Genomic DNA, 15,192 nt, shown 5'->3' with positions numbered 1-15,192 from the left:
TAGGATGTTGGAGGTAACTTTTTTTACACAAAGGGCGGTGGGTGTATGGAACGAGCTGCTGGAGGAGATAGTTAAGCCAGGTACTAACATAACGTTTAAGAGATATTTGAACAGATAGGATAGGGTTCGAGGGATATGGGTCAAGCACAGATGGGACAAGCATAGATGCAGTATGATGGTCAATGTGGGCAAGTTGAGCCGAAGGGCCTGTTTCCAAGCTGTACGACTGAATGCCTTTATACGAGCAATAGCACTGTCAAAGGTTGGCAATGATCAATGAAACGGAGGAAACAGAGGCAGAGAGATTTAGTCCGAAGATAGACGCAAAATGTTGGAGTAACTCAGCGGGACAGGCAGCATCTCTGGAGAGAAGGAATGGGTGACGTTTCGGGTCGAGGCACCTTCTCTCCAGAGAGGCTGAGCTACTGCAACATTTTGTATCTGTCTTCAGTCTATAACCAGCTTCCTTCCTGCACACAGAGGTTTCGTGATGGATTCCCTCAGCTTACGATCACAATAGCTGAACAAACAGCTGCATCGGTGGAGGAATAAAACGCAGGGATGAGCAACCCACACTCAGAGGAACACGAACGTGCTGAGATCCTGAACGGCAGATGTTCATTACAGCTCTATTTTTATATGAAAAAAACCCACTCCCCTCTAGAAGCAGAACAACAATTTAAATCCTGCACACGCACAGTCCCGTGATTTCACAGCAGGATATTTTCTGCCATGAAGGAAATGTGGTTGAGTTTAACCAGAAACTGACTCATTCAACATTTTAATAGGAACACAGACCCCAGGAAGCCAAGGCCATGGACTCCCTGTGGCAGCTCCTCTCTTCAACAGCAACACTTGATTTATTTTATTTCCATGCCACTTTCCTGAACCCACCCCACATCTCTCCATCCCCTAGATATTCATAATTGAACAGGGCGGCACGGTGGCGCAGAGGTAGAGTCGCTGCCTTACAGCGCCGGAGACCCGGGTTCGATCCCGACTACGGGTGCTGTCTGTACGGAGTTTGGAAGTTCTTCCCGTCACGGCGTGGGGTTACTCCCAGATCTTCGGTTTCCTCCCACACTCCAAAGACGTCCAGGTATGTAGGTAAATTGGTGTTAACGTGTGGGGATCGCTGGTCGGCGCGGAACCGGAGATACAAAGGGCCTGTTTCCGCGAACTAAACTAAACATAATTGATCCATTCATTGTGTACATGCTGGCTAGCAGGACAAGCTATCCAAGTGGTCCCCGCCCCTCTGTCACCCAGAGGGGGGAGACGGGGGAGAGAAGGGAGGGAGGGGGGTAGGGGGGGAGGGGGGGGAGGAGGAGAAGGAGGAGAGGGGGAGGGGAGGGGGGAGAGGGGGGAGGGAGAGGGAGGGGGAGGGGAGGGGGAGGGGAGGGGGAGGAGGAGGGGGGAGAGGAGGGGGGGAGGAGGGGGGAGGGTGGAGAGAGGGAGGGAGAGAGGGGAGGAGGGGGGAGAGAGTGGGAGAGTGCGGACATGCACTTGGCGAAAGGGCGGCGCGGACGAGTCCAGCTGCGAGCGGGCGGTGGGCCTTGGCAACTCTCAGGGCCTCAGAAGCCCTCGGAAGCCCAACCAAATTACATGTTCAGTGGCTTCAATCCAGAGCCCTGGATGGGAAAGGGGCTGGGCTGCGAGCGAGACGGGGCAGGCCGGGGCGGACAGCCGGTCGAGCGCGAGTCGACGGTGACAAAATGACTGTGAGTGGGGGGGGTTTAACGCAACTCGTGCAAAAACAGAGCCCAGCAGGCTGCGTTTAAAAACTGTGCAGCTGGCCGCGAGGAGCAGAGCCATTGTGACGTCATTAGTTAGTTAGCTTTAAATAATATCTCAGGTTTGTGAACAATTTTAAGAAAAAACTTAAGAAATAATGAATCAAAATTTCAGATGAGGCGATTTTCAAGATCATGAGGTAAATCTCTACCGGAATATGTAAAAATATCACCGTTAGCGCGTCGTCTTTTCGAGGAGATGTGACTCACAGAAAAACATACAAACGCATCCACATCCAAGATGTTTTAGAACGTGCCAACCACACAGACAGCACCCGTGGTCAGGATCAAAGCTGGGTCTCTGGGGCTGTTAGGCAGCCACTCACCTCTGCGCCACCGTTGTGCACAATGCAGTATTCAATTTGCCACCCTCCCTTGTATCGAACAGACTTTGACCCTGTCCAAGTGTCACATGCAATGTTACACAGCTTTCACGTCGACTGCGCAGGGAAACACTGTGGATAACGACACACTCCTGGAGACCATACACAACGGTGACAGAATCACAGTTCCGTCCCATTGTGTCCTTGCTTGCCCTGTCCAAACAGGGCGCCTATGACAGACCTGGAGTCAATCACACAACTATGCCGGTCCACCACCTCTGATTTTCCGGCATCCTTGATTCCAAAGCCTTTCCGGATTATCCATTTTGCCGGACCGACAGAGGTCATGGCCTCCGAGAGGAGTCCAACGATGCCGGAACGGTCTACCTAGGCCGCTGAGGAGCCGAGATACCGGTCTGCGAGATACCGAGATATGGGAATGTCCAGAGCCCCGGATGCAGGGGGGTGATTCCACCTGCAGAAGTCCCAATGAAGTCGAGATCGGCCGTATCACCCGGCCGAGGCACCATATTTACAGTGGGACTTCTTGGGGGGGGTCCGGAATTTCAAAGGTGCTCTCATAACATTATCCGAATTAAAGGAGGTGCCGGACAAGCGATGGTGAACCTGTAGTAAGTTCCCTGTCCACAACTATATTCCCTACACACTGCAAAACAGTTTGCAGATGACACCGCCGTGGTGAGCTAGATCTTGTCTGTAACGATGGGTCCATAATCAAGACCGAGGCGCACTCTGGCCACTCCCTCTTCTCCCCTCTCCCGTCAGGCTAAAGGTATAGAAGGTACAGAAGTGTGAAAACGTTACACCACCAGATTCAGAAACGGTTTCTTCCCAGCTGTTATCAGGCAACTGAAACAGGTCCTTCAGCCAACGAGTCGGTGCCGACCAGCGATCCCCATACACCAACACCAACCTATACACTGGGGATAATTTACAATTCCCCCCCCGAGCTAATTAATCGCCAAAGCTGTGCGTCTTTGGAGTCTGGGGGAAAACCTATTTGGTCACAGGGAGAACGGGCAAACTCCGTACAGACAGCACCCATCGCCAGGATCGAACTCAGGTCTCTGGTGCTGTAAGGCAGAAACTGCTATCATGTCGCCCTTACACCAATCTTATGTACTGTCAACTACATCCGCCAGTGACACACACACACAGCTGCAATGCCTAGACTAATTCCACACAAACACAGTCCAATTCAGCACTCAGATCAAATTTTAAACGTCACATATGGCTCTGAGTCATCGTCATGTCAGAGAAGCGAGGCACTTAATCCAGTGGAGATGATAGAGGCATTAAAATGAGATAGTAACCAGGGCTCCATCTGCCCTTGCAGATGGATGGCAAATATTCCAAGAGAATATTACCGGGACAGAGTGTGAATCATGTTGGTAGTCCAGTCAATGCTTATTCCTCAAAGGATTATCCGATCATGATCACACCGATGTTTATGGGGATTTTCTGTGGATATTTGCTGTTTTCCTCACTTGCAAAGTAATTCATTGGATGGAAATTATTTTGGGGTATCTCACATCTATAAAGAGAATGGCACAAATGTGTAGGAAGGAACTGCAGATGCTGGTTTATACCGAAGGTAGGCACAAAATGCTGGCGTAACTCAGTGGGACAGGCAGCATCTCTGGAGAAAACAGATAGGTGATGTTTAGAGACAGGACCATTCTTCAGTCTGAAGAAGGGTCCCAACCTGAAATGTCAGCTATCCTTTTTCTCCAGAGATGCTGCCTGGCCCACTGAGTTATGAATGGTTGATGATTTATTAACATTTAAAGTGGTCGCGGCCCTGTTTCCACCACCACACACAAGAAGTGCAAGGCAGACACCATTGTGCAGATGCCGAGAAGTGTGTTTAGCTCTGGCTGAACAACATCTAATCTTGCGTGTGGACTCAATAAGAAGAAGAACATTTAAACTGTTGCCATAGTGATGAGAACATTCTCTCTTTATCCCTTCAATCATAGTGATACCCACTTCCTGTCTCTGGAACGCCAACGCTTGTGTCTTTTTGTCTTTGCTGATTTAGACTTTAGAGATACAGCACAAAAACAAGTCCTTCGACCCACCGAGTCCGTGCCGAACGAACGATCACCATGTACACTAGCACTATTCCACACACCAGGGACAATTTTGCAATGTTACTGAAGTCATTTAATCTACAAACTCGCACGTCTTTGGGATGTGGGAAGAAACCGGAGCACCGGGAGCAAACCCACGCGATCACAGGAAGAATGCACAAAGACTCCGTACAGACAGCACCCTCAGTCAGGATCGAACCTGGGTCTCTGGCGCCGTGAGGCAGCAACTCTACCGCTGCGCTACCGAGCCGCACATTGAGACAAACTTTGTAAAGGTCCGTTGGTTCGTCCAAGTTTCCCAACGCTTTTCTTAATCCTTCAGCGTGTTGTTCAATGCCTCGTCTCAGCATGACTCGCCACAGACATTCATGTTTGAGAACCAAACCTTTAGAATGAGACAGAATGGCACACCCACTATCAACATTTCACTGCGGCCCATTGATCTAAACCAAATCTGGCAGCTAAAGCTTGTTAAGTTTTACCACATGAGTTCTGGGTTTAAATGAACAACTTATCAGCAAATATGTTACACTTCTCAGCCTTCTAGAATGCTTGCCATTGCTATACATTGACCTATCACAAGGAAGTGGAATGCCAAGCAATCTGTTTATACCGTGCTCCACACTACTGGCTACCTTCAAGCTATTGATAACGTAGACTCAATGAGTTCTTGCAGTATCTATAAAAAGTCTCTCAAGAAATGTGCATATTATATGGAAGTTAGACACAAAATGCTGGAGTAACTCAGCGGGACATGCAGCATCTCCGGTGAGAAGGAATGGTGACGTTTTGGGTCGAGACCCTTTAGTTTAGTTTAGAGATACAGCACAGAAACAGGCCCTTCGGTCCACCAAGTCCACATTGACCAGTGATCCTGGTACATTAACACCACCCTACACACACTAGGGACAATTTTACATTTATAACCAAGCCAATTAACCTACAAACCTGTACATCTTTGGAGTGTTGGAGGAAACTGAAGATCTCGGAGAAAACTCACGCAGGGCACATGGAGAACGTACAAACTCCGTATAGACAGCACTCGTAGTCGGTATCGAACCCGGGTCTCTGGCGCTGTAAGGCAGTGTCTCTATCACAAAGCCACCGTGTCGCCGTCTTTTTCAGACTGCGAGTCAGGGGAGAGGGAGACTAGAGATATGTGGAAGGGTAAGGTGTGAAAATGACAAATCAAAGCAGACGATGCTCAAGGAAATGTAGAATGGATCATGGTAAGCTGAGGGGAAGATGACAAGACATGCAATCAGCAACATTAATCAGGAGTATGAAACTAGTCAAAGAACTAGAGTGGGGGAGGGAAGGAGAGAGAGGAAAGACCAGGGTTACTTGAAGTTAGAGAAATCAAAATTCATACTGCTGGGTTACAAGCTGCCAAGTGAAATATGAGGTGCTGTTCCTCCGATTTGTGTGGGGCCTCACCCTGACAGTGGAGGAGGCCCAGAACAGAAAGGTCAGTGTGGGAATGGATGAGGGAGTTAAAATGTTTTGCGACTGGGAGATCACGTAGGCCTTTTCATGTTTAGGCTGTATTCTGCCTTCACGCAAAAATATTTACAGCTTGGCTGAGGAAACACCTTCTTAGAATCATAGAGTGATACAGTGTGGAATCAGGCCCCTCAGCCCAACTTGCCCACACTGGCCAACATATCCCAGCTATACTAGTCCCACCTGCCCACATTTGGTCCATATCCTTCCAAACCTGTTCGATTCATGCACCTGTCTGTTTCTTAAATATTGGGATAGTCCCCGCCTCAACGACCTCCTTTGGCAGCTTGTTCCATACACCCAACACCATTTGTGTGAAAAAATTACCCCTCAGATTCCTATTAAATCTTTTCCGTCCACGTTCTCGTCCACTTCTTTGGGAAGTGAGAGGAAACCGGAGCGCCCGGAGGAAACCAATGCGGTTACAAAGAGAACGCGCAAACTCCGCACATACAGCACCCAACGTCAGGATTGAACCAGGGTCTCTGGCACTGTGAGGTAGCAGCTCTACCGCTGCGCCAACATGTCGCCCCAATTTGAAGTCCAAACTAGTCACAGGTAGAACATGCTAACTCCACACAGACAGCACCCAAGGTCAGGATCGTACTCGTGTCTCTGGTGCTGGGTTAATATACGCTATTCCGAGAGCATTGGGGCAGGGCAGATCATGCCAACAGTTTACGCAAGGACTACGTTCCCCAAACCATGAGATTTCGTCTGTATGTACTGGATAGGTTAATTGTAGTCAGTAGGTTGGAGAATGCTCTTGTGGGTCCAAAACTATGCATTATCCCTTGGTGAGGTGCTGTATGAATCGCTGACATTTAATGGAACTCTCACTCAATCAAGGGTCAACAACAGGTGGAAGAACGATACTGAAGCCAAAAATCTACCACAAAGTAAATCAAGCATTCACTTCCTTTGTAACAAGAATATCAGCCCCTTGCACAATCCAACTAGAAAAACAATAGTTCCTTCAAATCCCTTGGCTCCAAGCTGCCAGGCCAATTCTTTGCACACAATGAAACTAAAGGAACTGCAGATGCTGGATTACAACAAAGATTGACACAACATGCTGGAGTAACTCAGCGGTACAGACAGCATCTCTGGAGAGAAGGAATGGGTGATCTTTCGGGTCAAGACCCTTCTTCAGACAGTCAGGGGAGAGGGAGACTGGCGATGTGGAAGGGTACAAAGAGACTGTAAGGTATGAAAATGACAGATCAAAGCAAACGATGAGCAAGGAAATGTTGAATGGTTCATTGTCGAGTTTACAGTAATTCCAGGCCGAGTTGGTCAATCTCTTATTGTGGGCTCGGATGCACCGGTTGAACCAACCCATTGCTGAAGAAGGCTGCCGAGCCGAAACGTCACCTGCCCATTTTCACCAGAGATGCTACCTGACCCGCTTAGTTACTTTAACATTTTGTGTCAATCTTTGGTATAATCCAGCATCTGCAGTTCCTTCTTATTGCAAAAAATTCCAAGCAGGTTTTGGTGGGAATACTCACCAGGCTTCCCATCTCCTTCTCAACGACATCTAGAAACAGACAAATGAACACCAGCTTGGCAGTAATGTCCAGAGAGAATACACTTATAAAGTTAACAGCACAACCTTATCTAATCCACTTACAATGCCCTCCATAATGTTTGGGCCAAAGACCCATCATTTATTTATTTGCCTCTGTACCCCACAATTTGAGATTTGTAATAGGAAAAAAAATCACATGTGGTTAAAGTGCACATTGGTCAGATTTTATTAAAGGGTGTTTTTATCCATTTTGGTTTCACCATGTAGAAATTACAGCAGCGTTTATACATAGCCCCCCCTCCCATAATTAGGGCACCATAATGTTTGGGACACATGGCTTCACAGGCGTTTGTAATTTTTTGTAATTTCTCAGGTGTGTTTAATTGCCTCCTTAAGGGCCTGTCCCACGAGCATGCGACTCCATGCGGCAAGCGCGACCTAACGTGGTCGCTTGAGCCGTACGGTCTCGCGGGGCCGGTCCCACTTCGATCGCCGGAGCCATATGGAGTTGTGCAGAGCTGCTCCCGACATCGCGCGGGGCTCCGAAAAACTGACCGTGTTCAAAACTTCCGCACGGCAACGGCCTGCCGGCCCGCAGCCGCCTCGACGCCATACGCACCGCCTTGACGGGTGTGCGCAGCGTCTCGACGCCGTGCGTCACGCGCGAACTTCCCACGGACTTCGCTCGAACTTCACGTCACTCACTTGACCTCCGCGCGGCCCCCGCTTCCGGTTTGGTTGCGCTTGCCGCATGCAGGTCGCATGCTCGTGGGACAGGCCCTTTAATGCAGGTATAAGAGAGCTCTCAGCACCTAGTCTTTCCTCCAGTCTTTCCATCACCTTTGGAAACTTTTATTGCTGTTTATCAACATGTTCTTATCAAACATAAGCTTTAGCACTACACGCTATAAATCCCAGTATGGCTGTCTCGTTGTAGGACACTGATCTTTCTTTTTATTCTGGATTTTAAATTATGTGTTGTGTTTTTGTACATAATTTATGATGCTTTTATAAGTAATTTATTAAGCTTTTATGTGTATTTCATGGTGTTTTTACATGCAATGTATTTTATGTAATGTCGCCTCCTGTCTGGACTTTGAGTCTGAAATAAAGTTTAATAATAATAATAATAATAATAATAATAATAATAACAACATGAAGACCAAAGTTGTGCCAATGAAAGTCAAAGGTTCATTATGAGACCGAGAAACAAGAAGACATCAGGCAAACTTTAGGCTTACCAAAATCAACTGTTTGAAATATCATAAGAAAGAGAGCACTGGTGAGCTTACTAATCACAAAGGGACTGGCAGGCCAAGGAAGACCTCCATAGCAGATGACAGAAGAAGTCTCTCTATAATAAAGAAAAATTGCCAAACACCTGTCTGACAGATCTGAAAAAGCTCTTCAGGAGTCAGGTGTAGATATGTCAATGATCACTGTCTGCAGAAGACTTCATGAACAGAAATACAGAGGCTACACTGCAAGATGCAAACCACTGGTTAGCCGCAAAAATAGGATGGCCGGGTTACAGTTTGTCAAGAAGTACTTAAAAGAGCAACCACAGTTCTGGAAAAAGGTCTTGTGGACAGATGAGACAAAGATTAACTTATATTAGAGTGATGGCAAGAGCAAAGAATAGAGGAGAGAAGGAACTGCCCAAGATCCAAAGCATAACACTTCATCTGTGAAACACGGTGGTGGGGGTGTTATGGCCTGGACATGTATGGCTGATGAAGGTACTGGCTCACTTATTATCATTGATGATACAACTGCTGATGTTAGTAGCTTAATGAATTCTGAAGTGTATAGACATCCTATCTGCTCAAGTTCAAACAAATGCCTCAAAACTCATTGGCCAGGGGTTCATTCTACAGCAAGACAATAATCCCAAACATACTGCTAAAGCACCAAATGAGTTTTTCAAAGCTAAAAAATGGTCAATTCTCGAGTGGCCAAGTCAATTACCCGATCTGAACCCAACTGAGCATGCCTTTTACATGCTGAAGAGAAAACTGATGGGGACTAGCCCCCAAAACAGGCAAAAGCTAAAGATGGCTGCAATACAGGCCTGGCATAGCATCACCAGAGAAGACACCCAGCAACTGGTGATGTCCATGAATCACAGACTTCAAGCAGTCATTGCATACAAAGGATATGCAACAAAATACTAAACATGAATACTTTCATTTACAAAACATTGCTGAGTCCCAAACATTATGGTCTCCTGAAATGGGGGGACTATGTATAAATGCTCTAATTTCTACATGGTGAAACCAAAATGTATAAAAATTGCCTTTATTAAAATCTGACAATGTGCACTTTAACCACATGTGATTTTTTTTCCTATTACAAATCTCAAACTGTGGAGTAGAGGCAAATAAATAAATGATGGGTCTTTGTCCGTAACATTATAGGGGGCACTGTAATATCCCTCCACTTGGTACACTTCAACCGTGCACCATCAACTAATCTTATTAAGCTTGGGTAGCTTACAACTAAATAGTATGGACATTGAATTCTCAAACTTCAAGAAGTTTAGAGATACAACGTTGTGGAAGAAAAATGAATATCCTTCCTTACTTAATTTTGATTGGAATTGAATCAGGTAACGAAAGGGTGCTTGGATGTGACAATTGGCAGCTCTCGTTGACCGGGTGCAGATGAGGTTGTGGGAATCGGCAAAGTAAGATTAGACGTATTACCTCTTGTCTGGGAATGTGTTGAAGGGTGGATGGTAAATGTAAACATGGAATAGTAGAGGAGATAACAAAGCTTGTTTTACCTTCTGTGAGGAGTTACAGTAGACCTCACGAGCCCCCCTACCACTAGTGGCATATAAATATTACTGTAAATGGGGGGGGGGGGGGGGGGGGGGGGGGGGGCTTATGATTGGCTCGGAGAGGGGTTAGTGGTGCTGTCCGCCTAAAAGGAGAGATAGAGTAATGTCAAGATGCCCTTGTATTGTATTTGACTTGTATTAACCATCTTTTGTCGAATAAGATTAACATAAGTGAAAAGTATGTTATGCCTAATGAAATAATTGGTACCCATGTAGTAAGTATAGTTTCCTGTAGCTATATTTAACAAAAAACAAAAGTTATTTACTGCACAGTATAACTGTCAGTTAATTCTGCTGTGAAATCAGAGAACTGGTGGGCAGTTGACTGCTGCCATCTCTCCATGATATCATGCAATAAAATCTCAAGGCAAAACGGTGAAGTCTCCATTTGTCATTTTCCTTTAATTTCCCTCTAAATTAATTTCTTCCACATAATTTGGCGTAGTCAACACAGTCCCAATTGTAACGAGATTCAAACGAATATAAGGGGAAATAAAAGAAGATGATAAAATAGTCCTAACCAAAAGGTGGACGGGGGCTTCCCAGTAGGAAGGGAGAGCCCCCAGGCAACCTACCTTAACTGGCTGGTGAATCACACTTAGCCAAGAGGCCTGTGGGGTGAGGGGAAATAGTGGTGAAGATCATTTACTCACGCTAGACATAGGATAAATTGAAGCAGGTGCCAGAGCACGCTATCAACTTCGAGGTTTGCGGACGAGTAAAACTGGTGCGCGCAAACTGTGAATAGAATATTATAAGACACGAGACCAAGTGGGACCTGTCACACGGGAGGCCTGGTCCCCCAACGCAATATTCCACCACTCACCCATAGCCGCCACGGGAAGCCTGGTTCCCCAATATAACCTGTTCCCCAAGGCAATATTCTCTCTCTCTCTCTCTCTCTCTCTGTCTGTCTGTCTGTATCTCTTTCTATGTCTCTTGGGCTAGCCCCTCCCCCCGACAATCTGGTCTGTGAGATGCCATTGTGATGCCATCCCTATAACTGTCAGAAACCTCTCATCGCTCAGTAACAGTTATTCTCAGAATTTGGCTTTTTGAAACGTTTAAATACCAATAACGTTAAATATAACAAAGAATATGAAGGAAACTTGACAGAAACGACCACAGGCCAAAGGTGCAAAAATGTATGCACTACCGTGTACCGTTTTGGCATAGGCCCCCCCCTATATTCCCAAATCTTGAGTTTTTAAGTCTAAAAATGTAAAATTTCTTGTAAAATATAGCATCAAATGTGAAGTAACTTGATACAAACGACCACGAGAAAAAGCTGAGTAAGATTCTGCAAAAATCTTCACACTTTTGTGTACTCTCACAGACAGACAGAGACAAACAAGACAAAACTTTTAATAGTATATAGATTGTCCATGGAAACCTAACTTTTGTTGTACAGACTACTGAAAAGAATGCAACTACTGGGAGGAAACAGTAGTTTATCGGAGAAATCTGATCCTACAGATAGAGAGAGTCCTGAGGAAATGAAACAGGAGACAATAAAAAAGTACGGTGATGACCAATGTCCAGTAAATTTTTGTGATAATCTAGCTGATCGATCAAATGGAGATTGGCCGGATGGGTGAAGTTATATGCTATTTCTGTCCTACTTATCTCTAAAAAAGAAATGGTTTGGCGAGATGGGAGCATAATTAATGTGTGTAATGTTATTAATGATAGTTGGAGTGCTGTGTATAACTTTAAAATTGATGGAAATAATAAGGAAATGGGCGGGGATGGAGAAAAGACGCCAGACCCTAGAGGAATGGTTTTTAACCTGGGGGTCATGACTCCCTATAGGGGCCGTTTGGGGCTTTGCCGGGGGTCATGAAGTGGACATAAATAACATATCAATTTGTTGAGCCCATGTTTAGGAACCTAACAAAGGTACATACCACATACAGTATTTTGTTCACGTATGTGCGTACAGGTGCCAACAAGGTTAAAAACCACTGCCCTAGAGGAGGAGAAAGGTGTTCAGCAGAAAGAGGGAAATGAGGGACGTGTGCCTATAATGCCAAAGCAAGTAGCAGCAATATTATGATCAGCAGGCTCAGGGAAATGAGTCCCTCACTCACTAGTTGGCCCATAGAGCAAAGGAGGCTATAATGAGGGGAGGTGGTGCAATATTTGCAAAACAAATACGAAACGACCCCGGATTATATACCCCCATTTAAGGGTAAGTGTCCCTACCTGAAAATGGGCCTCTAGCTGTTCAAACTTTAGTAAATTGTTTGCTGCCCCGACAGGCTCAAGCTTTTAAATTAGTTCATCTAGAATGGCAAAATAAATCATGGGAAAATGTGATAACAGCGCTTGTGAACATGGAAAGGGAGGGATTGTTTGTGTAAGCTGGAGAGCTGAAACCCAAAACATCAGGCCAGTATTACACGGGGAGAGGGGGCTGGAGTAGTGGAGGAAGTTGTAGAGTGGGGTGGGTGGGGGGTGGGGGGCGAGGAAGGGGACAATGGCAATTAAAAGATACAACACGATCTACATGCTGGAGATGTGGAAAGAAAGGGCATTGGGCTCGATATTGCAGATGTTCCCCACAGCTACAGCAAGGGGAACACACAACAGGGAGGGTGTCCAGCCCCTTACAGATACTTCTATAATCTCGAGAACAGCCCCACTCCCGTTACTGGGAAGGCAGGCTCTGAGCAAACTGGGAGCAGTCTTATACCGTCTGCAGTACAGTGTGTTTATGGAACTCCCTCAAATGCAGACACATCAATTGCTAAATTTAATTAAGAAGAATTCAAACAATGGCAAAAGATGCCCATCCTATATTGTTGGCAATTGAGTAGCAATCCGTACAATCAATTAATTAATCAAATCCATTGTGCTCTGCAGGGAGTGCAGGATTCAAAAGGCCAGTATTTACAGTATCTTGTTGAAACCAGCCAAGAACATAAGCAAATGCATTATATACACGCCTCCCTAATCCAGGATACCAGGAAAGAGTCTCCCCCCGGTTTAATAAACTTGAACAATTAACAGTGACCCCTTATTCGTATTTTTGAGGTCCCGGGATTAGGAATAAAGGGATCGATTTGAGATGGGAGATACTTCCGAGTCACACTTGACCGTAGCTACTAGACCTCCAGCAACAACGAAGGAAATAGGAGCAATGATAAAAAGGCTGAAGGACAAACAGTCGATTCATGGTTTAAAGTTACCAATGGCAAAAGGAGAGATCCAGATTGACTTCTTTAATGACACAGAAGGAAAGATCATATGGGTCAGAAAGGAATTGGACACTATTTTTGAAAAGCAACAGCCGCCTACTGAGGATCCACCCATGGCTCAGGTCCAAGTACCCTCTGAACTATGGGCAAAGCATAAGAATTATGTGGGGCGCGTGCAATCAGCCCCTGAACATAAAGTGACTTTAAAAGAGGGTGCTGCTTTGCCAGGTTTAAAACAGTATCGACTAACCCTGGAGGCTGAAGAAGGGATAGCTATAGTCATCATATCTTTATTACAACAAGGAGTATTAATGAAAACGCAAAGTCCGTGTAATACTCCCATTCTGCCAATCCCGTAAGTGGGAAGACGTAATGAATGGCGTTTTGTCCAAGACCTGAGAGCTATTAACAAAATAGTGCTCCTTTAGCACCCGATATTATTCTGTCATCTATAATAGAAGCCAACACCTTTACAGTAATTGATCTATGTTCGGCATTTTTCTCCATACCGCTGCATAAAGACAGCCAGTTCCTGCTTGTTTTACCTACATGGATCAACAATACACCTGGACTAGGCTACCCCCAGGGGTATAGTGAAAGCCCGGCCGTTTATGCAGCAGCAGCCAAAAATGATCTTGAGAAATGTCAATTATCAGAGAGGTCTACTTTGATCCAGTATGTCGATGACCTTTTGGTAGCTTCTGTGACAGGACCTGATTGTAAAGAAGATTCAATTAAAATGCTGCAAGGAAGAGGGGTCCCTAAGACAAAGAAGGACATTCTCTCCTTCTTAGGTATAGCCAGGGACAGAAACCACCATCAAAGCATGGGGGGAACATAATTTGGGGGGAAGCTGACCTGGTTGGTGACCAACACTGAACTTCACTGAACTTCAGCAACAGCAGCTTCAACAGCGCAGCTTAAAAGCGTCCGGCGGGGTCTTCAATATCGGGAGCCTCGATCGCCTTGACACAGCAGTTTGATTTTAAGCCGCAACGGGTGATGTAAGGCTTCGCGAACGGATTGATTTAGCCCTTAGAAAGCGTCTGATACCCGCTTGAATTTTTCAAAAGCTATAATGTGATAAATAACACTTAAACAAATAGAAACTGAAGGGGGGGAGGGGGGGGGGGAGGGGGAGGGGGGAGGGGGGGGGGGGGAGAGAGAGGGAAAAACTAAATAACGTCGGTGACGGTGAATGAGGGACTTACCTGCAAGCCAGCCAGGAAACCCGTTTGACCAGAGCCCTTACTGACCTGCCCCATTTAAATCCGACACCCATTTAAATCTTTCCCATCCACCAATATATCCAATTAGTTCAAATGGTAATTGTACCCGCATCAGACAGCTTTAAGAAATTCTCCGTGAATACCTTCAGTAATACTTGAAGGTCAAAACACATTTGGTGACACATAGTGTTAATACGATGTTAATACAGGTGCACAACCTTTTATCCGAAAGCCTTGGGACCAGACACTTGTCGGATTTCAGACATTTTCGGATTTCAGAATGGAAGATTTTTAGCGTAGATTAGGTAGGTAGCGCGGGCGGCTTGAAAAGTCTGGAGCAGCTGCCTCCTCCCCGGAGACCGGGAGAATCATTGCATAAATGTTAGTCAGTTAGTTTGGAGGGATTTTATGTGGTGGTGGTGGTGTAGGGGTGAAGGGGGAAACTTTAATTCTTAGTCCCCTACCTACCTGGTCGGCGACTCCCAACCTCGCGGAGCTGGGGGCTCCGTCCGGCGCCGGTTGTGGCTCCGACCCCGGCAACTCTACCCCTGGCTGCGAGGCGCTCCAAATCCAGCGCGGCCCGCGGCCGGACGTCCCAGCTCCGAGAATGTCGGGAGTCGGCGGCGTCGCAGCCAAAGATCCTAGAGGAGCTCCGCT

General features: G+C 46.2%; 1 protein-coding gene across 2 annotated transcripts in view; it reads right to left on the bottom strand.

Annotated features, from left to right (window-relative positions):
• The window catches only part of LOC129711365 (spindlin-1-like), a 130,075-nt gene that overhangs the window by 75,482 nt on the left and 39,401 nt on the right, over positions 1-15,192 (bottom strand). The window contains exon 1 of one of the 2 annotated variants that reach the window (XM_055658976.1): positions 7,245-7,273. The exons of the other annotated variant lie outside the window; for it this stretch is intronic. Within the exon in view, the coding sequence (XP_055514951.1) occupies positions 7,245-7,273 (29 nt within the window). Of the gene's footprint in view, positions 1-7,244; positions 7,274-15,192 lie in introns of those variants that run through there. 2 annotated transcript variants of the gene reach the window in all.

The sequence above is a fragment of the Leucoraja erinacea genome, chromosome 29, assembly GCF_028641065.1.
Source record: "Leucoraja erinacea ecotype New England chromosome 29, Leri_hhj_1, whole genome shotgun sequence".
In the NCBI taxonomy this organism is placed as follows: Eukaryota; Metazoa; Chordata; class Chondrichthyes; order Rajiformes; family Rajidae; genus Leucoraja; species Leucoraja erinaceus.
Note: the sequence above shows the minus strand (reverse complement) of the source record. Positions and strands in the feature narration are given on the sequence as shown.